The 14,845-nt window shown below is 32.4% G+C and overlaps 1 protein-coding gene across 14 annotated transcripts in view; it reads left to right on the forward strand.

The window, feature by feature from the left end:
* CSPP1 (centrosome and spindle pole associated protein 1) overlaps nucleotides 1-14,845 on the forward strand; it is a 125,091-nt gene that overhangs the window by 90,703 nt on the left and 19,543 nt on the right. For 13 of the 14 annotated variants that reach the window (XR_012484336.1, XR_012484335.1, XM_074278826.1 and 10 more), the window contains 7 exons: nucleotides 2,647-2,742; nucleotides 3,918-3,984; nucleotides 4,317-4,434; nucleotides 5,984-6,120; nucleotides 7,561-7,701; nucleotides 9,160-9,206; nucleotides 10,053-10,116. Coding sequence is in view for 12 of the 14 variants with exons in the window: in XM_074278826.1 (XP_074134927.1) it covers nucleotides 2,647-2,742; nucleotides 3,918-3,984; nucleotides 4,317-4,434; nucleotides 5,984-6,120; nucleotides 7,561-7,701; nucleotides 9,160-9,206; nucleotides 10,053-10,116 (670 nt within the window). In the remaining 2 variants the exon portion in view is untranslated. The remainder of the gene's footprint in view (nucleotides 1-2,646; nucleotides 2,743-3,917; nucleotides 3,985-4,316; nucleotides 4,435-5,983; nucleotides 6,121-7,560; nucleotides 7,702-9,159; nucleotides 9,207-10,052; nucleotides 10,117-14,845) is intronic. The other variant, XM_074278829.1, reaches the window with a different exon arrangement.

Here is a 14,845-nt window from a genome sequence, read left to right on the forward strand (position 1 = left end):
ATTAGGAAAGATCTGAGTTCTTCTTAATCTCTGCCTTCACTGGAGAAAGAAATGGCAAAGCACTCCAGTATTTTTGCCAAGAAAACCTATATAGGGTCACAGAGTCAGACATGACTGGAGGACTGAACAGAACCCTACTTTCACAAATATTTCTATTGGGGGAAAACAACTCTTATAAGTACTTACAAAGTAAATAGGAGATCACTTCAAGGGGCAGGCATTGGCAGCAGAGGATGTCTGGAAAGGCCTCTTGTTAGAAGGTGACACTTAAGCTAGGCTTTGAGAGAAATAGGAATCTAGAGAAGCAGAGAAGAGAAGGAAGGGTGTTCCAGGCCAGGGGCAGGGAAAACAGGAAGACTAGTTGGTCTGTAGAATGACTAAAGGGGAGAAATACATAAAGATTAGAAAAGCAGGTTGAAACTGAGTTGTGAAGAGCATGAAATGTTAAATAGAAGAGTTTTTTTTTTTAAGTACTAGAGACAATCAGAAACTCCTTATCTTATTGTATGTCAAACCTGAATTTCAGAAATATTATTTTGGTAGCTTTATGGAAGGTAAATTGGAAAGAGGAAGCAAATAAGATGGAGAGAAATTGGTGAATTTAGGATTCGTCATAAGCCTAGCATGGCATATTATAGTAGCCATGGGGAATTTAGTTAAAAGCTTAAAAAGCTTTAAAAAAAAGTTAAAAATTAATAAATAATAATGTTTGTCTAAATGATAATTTCATGATTCAAAAGGTGGAGCAAACTATTAATAGAGACTTAATATTTTGTATTTAATTCTGACCAAAATGGAGGAACAGTGTTGAAATAGAAATAATAGATAAATGCTAAAATTTATGATAGCAATTTCAGAAGTTACAGCAAAAGGGATAGGTAATATTTTGTGGACAATTTCTACAAGGAATCACCCAGAAGGTATGGGAGATTCTCACAAGAAAGAAATTCTGATGATAGAAGCATAAACAGTTCTTAGTAGAAGAGGAACATTTCTAGAGGAACTAAGGTAGTTATCTACAATGGACTCATGAACCAACTTAAATTTTAGAGAACTTTATAAAAGGTGGAAGCAGGGGCCAATAATGGAATATGTATTCCTTGAACAGTACTATAAAAACAGTATCAAGGAAAGATAAACTCAGAATGAGCTGGGGCTAGCAAGGAGGCCTAAGGAAAATAAAATAAGCAGCTTTATTTTGCTTCTGTTCACACTGTGAAGGAAGATAATAGATCTTGGTACTGAAAAGGACAGAACAACACATAGTTAATAGACAGCTGAAATAAAAAAATAAGGATGTATGACTTCATTGATGTTGATAACTCTCTACTGATAGGGATTTTCATCCTCAACATACTGAAGCATGTAGATCTTAACAGTTGCTGTCACTGAAAAAATCACCTAAGTGGGAAATTTTCTAGTGATGAGCCTTTTTGTAAATTTAGATTGTTCTTCTAACCAGAGATATACAGCTTTAAAGAACTCAGGGCTGTCTGCACACCCTGGTGTGCCATAGGCATAGGAATAGTTGGAGACATAAGAAATTCCAAGTGAAGACTGCTATTAAGTAATGATGATTTATTCAAGCTTTTTGTCTCAATAACCAAATTTTCTGAATATAAAACACAGGTAGAAAAGTAAGCAGAAGAAAAAGCAGTGCAAATAATAAAATGTGAAAAAAGTAAAGAAAAACCTGAGTGTTCAATTTGTAGTTGTGATTAATTTACTGTTAAATTAGTTAGAAAAAAATTTAAGGCTAAACAAATGTTAATATTGTTGAGAAACAGTTGCTATTTAGCATTTGTTTTAGTCAAATTCTTACATTTTTTGAATTCAGCAATTATAGGATAATTTTGAGTTACAGTATTAAAAAATGAATATAATATACTTAAAGTTAAATTATGCCATCCTATTCCTATTTTCCATACTTTGGTATAAAGTGTACCTTGTTTTCTTCCAAAGAATATTACATCTTTGAACGTGGCTGTTGCTTTTTAATTTAATTGTTATATTCTGTGTTGTATAAATGTTGGTGTATTTGATTCATTTTTGTCCTTTCTTTCATACTTTATGTTATTTACCTATTTGGTTAAGAGAAATAATAAGAAATTTTATTTTTTCCTTTTTTTTTTAATTAATAGTTTTTATTTACCAGATATATGCATGGGTAATTTTGCAACATTGACAGTTGCCAAAACTTTTGTTCTAATTTTTCCCCTCCCCCCATGGCAGATTGACCAATACATGTTAAATATATTAAAGTATAAATTAAATACAATATATGTATATATGTCCAAACAGTTGTTTTGCTGTACAAAAAGAATCAGACTTTGAAGTAGTGCACAATTAATTATCCTGTGAAGGAAATCCAAAATGCAAGAGGACAAAAATAGAGGGATTGGGAATTCTATGTAGTGGTTCATAGTCATCTCCCAGAGTTCTTTTGCTGGGTGTAGCTGGTTCAGTTCATTACTGCTCTATTGGAACTGATTTGGTTCATATCATTGTTGAAAATGGCCATAGCCATCAGAATTGATCATCATATAGTATTGTTGTTGAAGTATACAACGATCTCCTGGTCCTGCTCAAGAAATTTCATTTTTTAAAAGCATTTATTAACACTTTGATATTTGTGCTTTTCTACAGAAATCCAGATCACCTTCCCCTGTGGTTCCTGCTCTTCAGAACAAAATCAAAAGCAAAGTCCATGGGTCTCCTTCAGTTGCATCTACTGTGATTCATGTATGCTTTATTGTTACCAATAAATCAGTAATTGTTTTAGAAATTATCATTTTTGGAATGGAGTGGGTTATGAAACTGGCGAGTTAAATTTTCAGACCTTCTAAATACTAATGGATATGTTAATTTATTACCAGTATTGATGTAAATCATAGTGGCATAAGTTTAAACTATTAGCTCAAACAAGATTTTGCAGAGGAGCATTGTCCTCTGCCCTTTAATCTATGCTCAGGAGAAAAAAAAAACAAAACCAAAAAAACCCTTTTCTCCTGCTTTGGTGGAACATTTGAATACGACTAGAACTATTCTTAGCATATGATAATTCATTTCATTTTAGGCCAGTGATTATAGCACCTCTGTCAGTTCTCCAGCTTCACACTGTTGAATTCTTAAAAGAAGGTTAAGATGAAAAAAGTAATCTGTGGAGTCAGTTTCTTTTATCACTGTCAGTGATAAAGCTGTCATATAGTTTTTTTTTTCCCTTTGAAAGTTAAAAATAATTGTGTTTTTCTATGGGTATTATTTGTTATTATTAAAAGTTTTTTTTAAAAAACATGTTGAAACCCATGCTAACTGCTCAATAAACTTAGAATTTGACATATTTCTACTCCTCATCATTACTGTGTATATGTCAGTCAAGTTGGAGTTGATAGTGTTGTTGAAAGGCAGATGTTCCCTCATTTCATTCTTTCATACAGCAGACATTAAATGCCTTTTGTGTGCAATGAACTGTGCCTGAAACTGGGAGAGTTTCAAAAATAAATAAGATATAACCCTTATACTCATTGATTATATTCGTCATCATCCAATTTTCTTCTTGTCCTATTCAGAGAAGCAGCTGACAGCAGGCTTTTTGGAATCCTTCCCTGAGCAAGAATGTCTCCATTATTTTTTCCCCCCTATTAATAGCTGCTTAAATTGTAGGTTGGGGAAAAATCCTCCTTTCTTTCAGCTGTGGCTATTTGAGAGTAACTAGTGACTGGACAAGAGTGGACTTAAGTAGCAAATAAAGAAGGAAATCTCAATTTTTATATGGTAAAAAACCAAAACAAAACATATTGACATTTAGTTATACTTAATTATGTTTGATAAGGTGGACAAGTACTGGGGAAATACTAATGGATGGCTAAAAAAGTAAGGCAGGTTTTATTTAACATTGATATGTCTTTGTTAAATAGGATCGTCCACGTTCCAGAGTACATTCTCCTCCAGTACCTGCTAGAAAAAACCAGCTTCGTGCAGATGGTAAGTGTTAATTGCATATTTCCTTTTAGGAGTAGTGTTTTTTTTTTTCCCTACTAGTTAAATTTGTCCTTAAACTTTACAAATGAACTCACATATTTTTTAGAATGTTAGTTTCTTAATATGTGAAATTTGTTATATTTATGTGCTAAAAAACATATTGGTGATATCTTGTGGTACTTCTATTTTGGATAAATATGGATAGATCTAGGATTAGAAATTAAAAAGTTTATCCTTGACAAAAATTTTAGTTGGCAAATTTAGATTTTTATTTTCTGAAGTAGATTAAGCATGTCCTATTCATTTATTTTTCACTTATCTATGGAAAATTGCAGAAGAGAAAAAAAATGTAATTAATGAATTATCAGAAATGAGGAAACAGCTTCGTAGTGAAGAGCGGCGTCTTCAAGGAAAATTGCTGCAGGTGGATGGTGATGATGAAAGAAGCTTCAGGTAAGATTTTGTGGTATGCTTTCCAAATTGTTCTCTATATCCTTTGATCATGTCTTAGACTCTTTTGCAGATTCTCATCAGTGAACCAAGAGAGGAAGCAAAGGTATTGTGTGATTTACAATCAATATATTTTGAATAGTCCCTTTTGTTGAAATGTAGGTATTTTCTATACTCCACTAATGGAAATCATTAGTAAAAAAAAAAAAAAAAGATGCATAATCTATGACTTAATATAATTTTTGCTTCCCTTTAGAATATGTTACATACTTTCCTTCTGAATATTTTTGTTTAGAATTGTATTAGTTTTCATTCTTGACATTGGCTAAGGAATGGGCAAATGTAGCTCCACAGATTACCTATGGATTTTTTACCTATAAAAGGAATTTAAACATTTTCACTCAAAATCCTCAAATTGCATAGATGATCTATAAATAATGAAGAGTTGAATGGTTTTTGAAGATAGTATTTACATGTGTATAGGCTTTTTGTTTCCTAAATAAGATTCTTTAATTTTTTAAAATTAGGCATTTGGCATTTTGTCTGTTACAGAAATGTCATTTTTATAAATCTAGGATTTTCTTATTTTGGAAAATGAATCTAATATAAGAGAAAAATATCAACATGTATCACTGAAATATTTTATTTTACAAGAATCTGGCCAAATAAATAAGATGGATTCATTTAGATCATATTTCATTTTGTCTTTAAATAATCTTATAATGGTACCTTTTGATTTTCAACCTTTAAAATGCTTCTGGAAAAATCTAAAATATGTGACTTCATCCATTAAATCACTGACTTATGCTCCAGTAGGGAAAGCCAAATAAGATAAATAATAGTCAACATAATGTTTTAGTATCTCTTTTAAATTGTAAGTAGTTATGGGTATTGTACACAACATATTTCTTACACAATGTGATAAATCAGTCTAGGCCAGGCTGCTGGATGGTACCTGGTTAAAGTTGTTATGTCTGAAAATTGGGAAATAAATATTTCTTTGCTTTCAAGCAATGAAGGATGACCATCCCATGTCCCATCCTTTTAGGAAATATCAGTCACTCAATTATTGGCCCTTCTCTCCATATGTAATTGCATAGGTGTCTTAGGTTTATGGCTATTAATTTCTATATTTGCATTATATAGTGAAAAAGGATAGGAATAATACTCATGTTTTGGACCAACCATTTAATATCAGACTCTCTCTCTCTCTCTCTCTCTCACACACACACACACACACACACACACACACACACCCATCTTTTGGGTTTTAAGGAGACATGACTGATTATGATAAAACTTAATCTGTGTAGTGAAAATCTATTTTATGATGTGAATTCTGTGAAATTCATTTTTTCTCAAAGCATCTAAAAAAATTACAATAATTTCTTTCACTGTTGTTCCGAGTATCCCATGGGTAGTCATATATCATAGCATAAGGATATTTGATAGTCAGTATGAGAAATCAGATTTTTGCAGTACAGGAATGTAAACACTGAATTGTATTTGCTTTTGTTGGATTGTGTTTACTAGTAGATCTTACTTTCCACAGGAAAAGAGAAAAGTATCCCATGGATATATTTGATATGGCCAGATTTCGATTGCAAGCTCCTGTCAGAAGACCTTCTTCCAAGGGGCTAGATCCTACTGCTCAGAATATTCGTGACTTTAATTTTCTTAAGGATATGGGTAAGAAGAATTGCACATAATTAACCTGTAGCAGATTGCTTGCTGTCTTGGGGACTGGGGAGGTAAAAGTGGGAGGGAGAAAAATTTGGAACCACAAAGGCTTACAAAAATGAGTGTTGAAAACTATCTTTACATATATCTGGAAAAAGAAAAATACTATTTAAAAAAAGACGTGTAAGTAGGAATCCTTTTCTTTAAATAGATATATAGACATTGTCTATTTATATTCAAGAACTTTTCAACCCTTTTTAGAATGCAAGAACTGGCTGATCAACAGGATGAAAAACTAGTTGTTTTCTCCTAAGTTCTCCAATCCTAAAATCTCAGAGGAAAAGAATTATGAGACAGATAAAATGTAACTAAAGCTGAATCCATATGATGAATTAGAAACTTCACACAAGGTTAAAATTCCACATATGTAACTTAAAAAGAGTTCTTAATTAATGTCCTCTAAAAGTAGAAAATGAAAGTCTCTGCTTTTGGCAAACTAGATGAAATTCCTCATGAAATCATATTAGGGCCTATAACCAAGTCCCAAAGGATACTTCATAGCTAGGCTGCAAGGATCTCGTTCAAGGTGCTCTATTGATTCATAGATGCTAATTCTGCTCAATAATACATAGAAAGGAATGATAAAAGTTAAGATGGGGATGTGGGAAGGCACAAAGAAAAATATTTTTGACCCCTCTCTTCCTTTCCTCCTGTCCCCCCATTCAGAACCATAGTCTAGAGGGGAAAGATCTGTAAGCCTGAGGAAAGGGCATTAGAAACTCATCTAGAGCCAATCTTTTTCCTGTTGGAGATTACAAAGGAGCAGGGATCCAGGCCTAACCTAACAACTCCTTAGTCCAAGGATGAGAAGGGCCAAAAAGTGTTAAGTCCCAAAGGTGAGTGATAGGGAAGACTGGAGAAAATCTGATAGGCCGAAAGTTTCAGAGAAAACCTGAGTAAGAACTTAGCTCAAAGGCAGATAAAGCAACAGAGAAGAGAATAAAAACTGAAGGAAAAATAAGATTCATTGAGGGGGGGGAAAAAAAAGTTCTCTGAATAGGTATTATCACATGAAGGAAAATTAATCTATATTGTTATCTGAGGAAAAAAGATATTTGTAAATTACCCAGAATATATGACAGTAGTAGGAAGTTCTAGAATGGTACACATAGGAAGTTATTAAAATAGAAAATTAGAAATGGATTTAAGCTGGAAATCAAAATTTTCATTGCAAAATTCAAAAACTTGAACAGAAAGTAGGAAAAATTGACTACATAATGAATTTATCCAAAGAAGTAGAAGTTGTCAAGGATGACAGGGATATTCCTTATCATTCTTACTGTGGTAGGCCAAAAATAAAATTATGCAAGCTTATTTTAAAATGATATTTTTAATCCATTTTCAAGGAATAACAGGGTAACTTATAAAATATTTGATTTTTTGTATCAGATTCAGAAACACGAATTGATTTAAGATATATGTATCCTGAGTCTCCAAAAGATGATCAAACCTTAGAAATTCAGCAGCAGGCATTGCTAAGAGAGCAGCAGAAGAGATTGAATAGACTTCGAATGAGGGAAAATGTAGAAGGTAAGAAAAAGTGCTTAAAACAGTTTGTCATTTCAGATTTTTAAAAAATCTTTATTGTGGTTTTTCCTACTTGGGAAGGAAATTTATACTCAATTATTCTATAATACAGATTCCATATTTAAAATAATAGTAAAAGATGCTATTCAGCAAGTATATTCAATACCATTAAATAAATGACTTAGGCCAACTTTGATTCATGTCAGTTTTGGTGTTCAAGTTTGGGATTGGAACAAAATGAGACATTGGCAGACTAATACATTTACCAAAAGGAAGTTTACTTAATAACTTGGAAGTAATACTGAAGAAGGATATAATGTTGATTCATGTGGGCACAATTCCCCTGTCCCAAAATTTAACAGGTTAAGCCTAATGAGTCTCTGGCTTCTTGTGTTCAGTGCTTAGACGATGAGGAACCCGTAAACTGTTTGAGCCTTAATTCTCTGGACCAATTAGGCCTTGATGTTGGTTTCATTCTTTTTTTGTGGGGGGGGAGGGAGGGAGGAGGAGAAGAAGGGAAGGAAAAGGAGAGAGCTGTGAAGGGAAAGGCAAAGGTTTAGTCTTGCAGTATGTAAAAGTTGCTGTCCTTCAGTTATTGTTAAATTTTTAGCCTTTTCAGATTTCTAGAATGTAGCAGTTATTGATAACCACCTTAGCATGATAGATTGATAGAAAGAAAGAAATGGGAATTTTACCCTTCTAATTAAAAAGTTACATAAGACAATAGAAAAGCAAAATACTTCTAAATTATTTTCTAAATTTGTAATGTGTGTGTATGTGTGTGTATGTATCTATTCCTTATTATTTTGATAGTATTTATTTAAAATAATAAATTCCATGGCTAACAATCTTTTGCTTTGGATAGTTTTTCGCTGAGTCACTTAAAAAAAAACCAAAAACGTGTCTTCTCTCAGGGCCATCAAAATGTGTTATGAAATTGTGATGTTTCTAACCTTTATGCAATTTTCTCTCTTGAAAATTAAGTTCCTATTTTATACATTTGTTTATAACATGGATATATTGGATGAATGAACCTTACAAATTTATCAGTATTATTCCTTCTATGCTTTATTAAACCCGTTTTGAAAAACTTTTTGTACTGTTTTACATACAACTCTCATATTGTAGTCAAAGTTTCTTTAAAAGTTTGGGGAACCTATGACTCTTGAATTAAAATTTTTTCCTCTTGCAAAATAGGCACTCTGTTGTTGTTGTTGTTGTTTTTTGCCTACTGGAATTAATGGCAATAGTAGCAGAATTGTGGCTGATACAGTAATAAGGAAGTACTTAATATTAGCATACTTTTCTAATCTGTGATAATATAACTAATAGATTTCTAATGGAAAGGCAGCCTTTTATTTTCATGTGCAGAAAGATGCTAATTTATTTCAAAATATATTTGTGTTTGTGCTTCAGTACTTTTAATTTTGTTATTTTGTTTTTGGTCTGGGTTGAGTACAGTTGACCTTGATGCAAGTCCTGGCATTAACTTACAAGATACTAGAATGGTAAGAAACCAATAGTCCCCCCCCCCCACTTTTTCACTTCAGTATAATATTTTGGGGAGCATTTCTGTATAAAATTTTATAGCTTTGATTTCTGGTTTGGGGCCATGCATGAATATTCTTTTGAATGATTAAAAATAAATGTAATCTTTCCTCCTGCAAACAATCTTTAATGCTGGAAAAGCATTTTAAAACATCTTATTCAGACTTTTACTGACACAAAATAATCATGTAAAAATGTATGTATTTTATCTTGATAAATATTTTATGGATATTTGCATGATAAAAGAGTATTTAAGCTGTCATTTAGTTCTTAAAGTTTTATGTGGTAAATTATGTTCTTTTCAGCAAAGTTTGGACTAAAATTTTTTTACTTTTGGCTATATTTTTTATTTCTTGTTCATTGAGTTACTTAATTTTAGAACTGGAAGGGATCTTAGGGATCATCCAGTTTAGCTTGAGACTCAGGAAACTGAAGTGACTTTTACTTAAGGTTTTGTTCAGTGAATAAAAAAAATAAAAGTGGCCTTAATGATATTAAGAAAGGTTCATCCTAAGCTAGTTGTGGTATTTAGTATATTATGGGCTCCTGCTGATCTCTACTGTTTGTGGCTGACCTTCATATATTCCTCTTTTATGGTAGCAGAGGAGTTGGGGAAATGAGTTGGAACCACTCTTTCTATACCTTGTCAACTCATTTGCCACATTAATAGATTTTTCTTTCAATCATTTATGTTGTGGCAAACTTGTGCTTTCTGTTAGTGATTCTGATGTACTGCCCAAGACTGGATTTAGTAAGAGTAGGCACACTAGTATGTTTATTGTCAATCTTTATGACTTCTTTTATAGACTAGGAATGAAACTAGGGATTTCCTGAAAAATTCTCTTTTGGAATCTGAGAGTGCTTTTATTGGTGAGTAAATTTATTTTGTCTTTACCTAAGCTATATTCACTTAAAATTGTATGGTGATGTTCTTCATACTACTTGATGCTAATACATCTAATTTAATAATTATCCATTATGATCAGAGAATGCAGTTTTCTGTGTTGGTAAATTTTGATTGAGAATAATCAGATATTTTCATGTACTTTCCAGTTTGTAAACAATTACCTACCATTAACATTCACTTTACAGCAAAGTCAGATTGAACATAATTTAACCTTGATATGGATGCTTAAGTGATTTTCAATACAATTTTATTATTAAGTGTTTTATAAATATTTATTACAAGTATATAACTTAAATATATCATCCCCTTTATTAACCAAGATATTTTATAACATAATGGGCTTAATAAAAATTTTCTTTTTGGTAAATTTCTAACAAATTACTAAGCTAATAGAATAATTCAGTGTTGTATTAAAATTTAAAAATAAGTTTTCATTGTTGTCTTTTATTTTTTATACCATCATAATTTTTTCCAGGACCTCTCTCTCCCCCTCCCAGAGAGCCATCCTATATAACCAATAGTGTTTTTTAAAAGACAAAAAAGAGGGGGGAAAATCAATACAAATATTTAATACATAAAAAGGTATATTATAAAACATCTGTTGACTTCCCTTTCCCAAAGTGGTGGATTGGAAGTTTCCTCTCATATCTTCTTTTCAGTCATGATTGATCATTTTATCTTTTTCATTTACTTTTGGATTTTTTTGTGAATATGTATTATATTAAAATTAAGATGAATATGTTTATTGTAATATAAGTATTTTATACATTTATTTTTGAAATATAGTTTATCTTATCCAATAACAATTTAATAAATATTTATGAACCAGTCCCTAAGCTATGTAATAGAGATTCAAATATTCAGCAAATTCATTAAACATTTATTAAATGTCTACTATGTGCCAAGCATTGTGCTCAGTGCCAAAAATATAAAATACATTTTTTTTTTAATTCATTTTTCCAAATTATCCCCTCCCTTCCTCCACTCCCTCCCCCCGATGACAGGTAATCCCATACATTTTACATGTGTTACAATATAACCTAGATACAATATATGTGTGTAAATACCTTTTTCTTGTTGCACATTAATTATTAGCTTCCGAAGGTATAAGTAACCTGGGTAGATAGAGAGTAGTGCTAACAATTTACATTCGCTTCCCAGTGTTCCTTCTCTGGGTATAGTTATTTCTGTCCATCATTGATCAACTGGAAGTGACTTGGATCTTCTTTATGTTGAAGATTTCCACTTCCATCAGAATACATCCTCATACAGTATTGTTGTTGAAGTGTATAGTGATCTTCTGGTTCTGCTCATTTCACTCAGCAACAGTTGATTTAAGTTTCTCCAAGCCTCTCTGTATTCCTCCTGCTGGTCATTTCTTACAGAGCAATAATATTCCATAACCTTCATATAAAATACATTTTAAAGTGTTATATTCAAAGGCTTATATTCCATTTGACAATTAAAACAAATACACTGAAAAAAAATAAATGTAAAATATTTACAAAATAATAGCAATAGGAAGAAATGACAAAAGGGATAGAACATTAATAACTGGATTTATCAGCAAATGTCTTGTATAAGATGGACCTGAATTGAGCCTTGGAGGAAGCTAGGAAGTCTTGGAGTAGAGGGAAGGAACCAAGCCTGACATTCAAGAAGCTTGTGCCCTAGAAGGGCCTGAGTATATTAGGCATGAGGTACAAGTGTCATCTCATTTATCTTCATGGTTACCCTGCATTTAAGAACTGTTAATATTCTTTGTCTTGAATAGTTGAGGAAACTGAAGCAAACAGAGGCTAATTAACTTATGGAGCAACTAGTAAAGTGTCTGAACCAGATTTGAACTGGAGTCTTTCTAATTCCAAATTCAGTGCTCTATTTTTTCCAAGTGTGACCTAACGTTTTTAAAGTTCCTAACAAAGAAAGCCAGACTTTTGTATAGTGGAAAGAACCAATAGATAGAGCTGAAATTAGGAAACTCACTTGAATTATAAATCCTGGCTCTAACCATAGAGAAATCATTTTGTGTCTACTCATTTGCCTATCTTGTGATTGTGGTTGGAAAAGAGTGTATAAATCAAAATACTATAAAAATCTACACCATTGTTTTTATTGTTATCTTAAATTACATGTGGATTTGTAAAATGCTACAGTTGGAGTAGTGATAGTGTTAATAAAAGATAATTGTTGACTATCATTGATTATTCTATTAATTATAGTCCTTGATTCATGATAACATGAGATGACATCAGTAGAATAGGCATAGCAAAATCTTTTCCACTCTTGTGTCATAAATAGGGGGGTATAATATTCTCTAAAATATAATGTTCTGTGGGAGCAGGTTTCTTAGGGGGCTTCTGAAGGCAGCCTTAATTTCACTTCAGTGTAATCACCCAAATGCAGCCAGGAGTTAAAGTCCAAATCCTTTATTTTCTCTTTCAAAGTCTTGCTCTCTTTTCCTGGGGCCCAGTTAGTGTTAATAGAGGCCTATCTCTCTCCTTGATTCCGAGAGCTTAAACTGCCTTCTCTGGCTTGTGAATCTCCTGGTTGAGGCTCCTAGCTTATATATGCTCTCTTAAAGGTGTCAATCTTGTGGAACTCTAGTAAGTACTAAATACACAATCATGTTTCTATCAATTCCAGTGATTTAGCACCTTGCTTCAAGTTGTGGCCCATAATAAAGAGGTAAGGAAGAAAGAAATTGTAGTGCTCCATCATCTTTGTAAGAAATACTTAATAGGAATAGAATGTTCATTTAGTATTTGACAAGCAGATCTGGGGATTATGGCTCATGATGTTGGTTGTCATTAATCTTGGCTCTTAAGGCCTATGTCAGATAATAAAGTAAGGTGTCACTTGGGGCACCTAGGTGTTACAGTTGTTAAGAGTGTCAGACCTGGAGTCAGGAAGAACTCTTCTTGAGGTCAGATCTGACTTCATCACTTCACCCTGTTTGCCTTAGTTTCCTCATCTATAAAATGAGCTGGAAAAGGAAATGGTGAATTCTTCCCATGTCTTTGCAAAGGAAATCAGATGGGAGCACAGAGTTAGATGAGTGAACAACAAAGAATAAAGAAGTCAAATAAGAGTAAAGTGAGGAGACACTTATTCCTGCTAGCCAGTGTATGTAAGCTTAGCACAAGAAATTCCTTATATACCTTTTCTTAAGATAGAATTTTAAAAAAAGCATAAATGAATGACTTCATAAAATGGTGATTACAAAAAATTAGCATACTTGTTAGAGAAAAATATTTTGTTTTATTTTCAATTTTGAGAGATAAGTTAAAGGAGTTATCTAAGTAGACATATCAAAAAAATCTGCTTGCTGGACCAGAAAGTCAGGAGAATTTTCCTAATATTCTGGAATCTTCCACATGTAGCAAGCTGTTTTTTGTACTGACTGATAAGAAACAAGAATGAGACACTAAAGGACACGTGTAGCAGCTGCTGTCCTTCAGCTCTCAATAAAATTACTGACAAGTTGAATTCAGTACCCTTCAAAACAAGGCTATAAAAACAGTGGAAGTGGAGTGAGCTATGTTTGTATTACACAGATATGTCAGGGAAATTCATGAAAAGGCATTACTCATTGGAACTAACTATCCTTGGGAAATTTGCTGAGTGTATATAATCTCTGGAGTTTGTTGGAGAAGGGGGGAGTGTGTAGGGAGAAGTAGTTTTCTTCACTTCTCACAATTCCTCCCTTTGATACTTCCCTGGAATTCTAAGAGACCTCTTCCCCTGGAAATTTTGCATCATGAGCAGCAGTAGTCCTTGACACTCTTAATAAAAGATCTGATTTGGCCTACTTAAAAATCAAGAGTTTTGCATCCCTGAATCAATATTCTGGTGTGTTTAACTAGGTTGTTACTTATTATTAGAATGTAGAATGGGCCTTTTCATCCTTGTTATTAAGACAAATTTGTGGAGAGTATTTCCTTGACCATCACTTCTCTAGGTAAAGCTGCTAAAAATCTACAGATGAAATTTAATATGATTTAATAAAATCTGACAAAATTAATTACATTGGCCTTCTACTAATTAATTGATGTGGGAAATACCTGTTAGATCTTATAGAGCTAACCTTATAAATAGCAGAGCTGTAGGAAGACCATCAATGCAGTCTACCCATAATTTTGAATGTTATCTGAATATTTCAGAGAATTTTATTTTCACATACCACTTGCTCATTCTGTCTTTACCTGACTCCTGCAATATGAGATGAATAATGTTATCTATAAGGCTAGAGGAAGAATTTTAAAGAAGATGCATGAGGAATTGGATTCCCTTCTACATCAATTAAAGCAGTTTTATATGTAAAATCCTTAATCTATTTTGAGAGTTTATAGATAATATGTATTATCTATTTATCTAATATATAAAAGTCAAAGCCTATATATTTTATAGGCAATATTCTTATTCCTCACTCTCCCCCCAAATTATCAGTCAGACATAAAGAAATTCAACACTTTGCTCTTCTTTGATCCTGCTTTTTCGAACCTGCTCCAAGGTTAAAATAATTTTCAAATCATCTTAAGACCATTTTTACTTGACTTTTTTCTATTATGTTTAATAGAAACATTTGGAAGCCAATCATATATTGTAGTTCACTTGGTGGAAACAGTTATCTTGTTTCTTTTCTTAAACTACAGTTTGCTACTCCCTTAGAATTTTAAAACTTTTGCATCT

Source organism: Sminthopsis crassicaudata, chromosome 1 (genome assembly GCF_048593235.1).
Source record: "Sminthopsis crassicaudata isolate SCR6 chromosome 1, ASM4859323v1, whole genome shotgun sequence".
Lineage (NCBI taxonomy): Eukaryota > Metazoa > Chordata > Mammalia > Dasyuromorphia > Dasyuridae > Sminthopsis > Sminthopsis crassicaudata.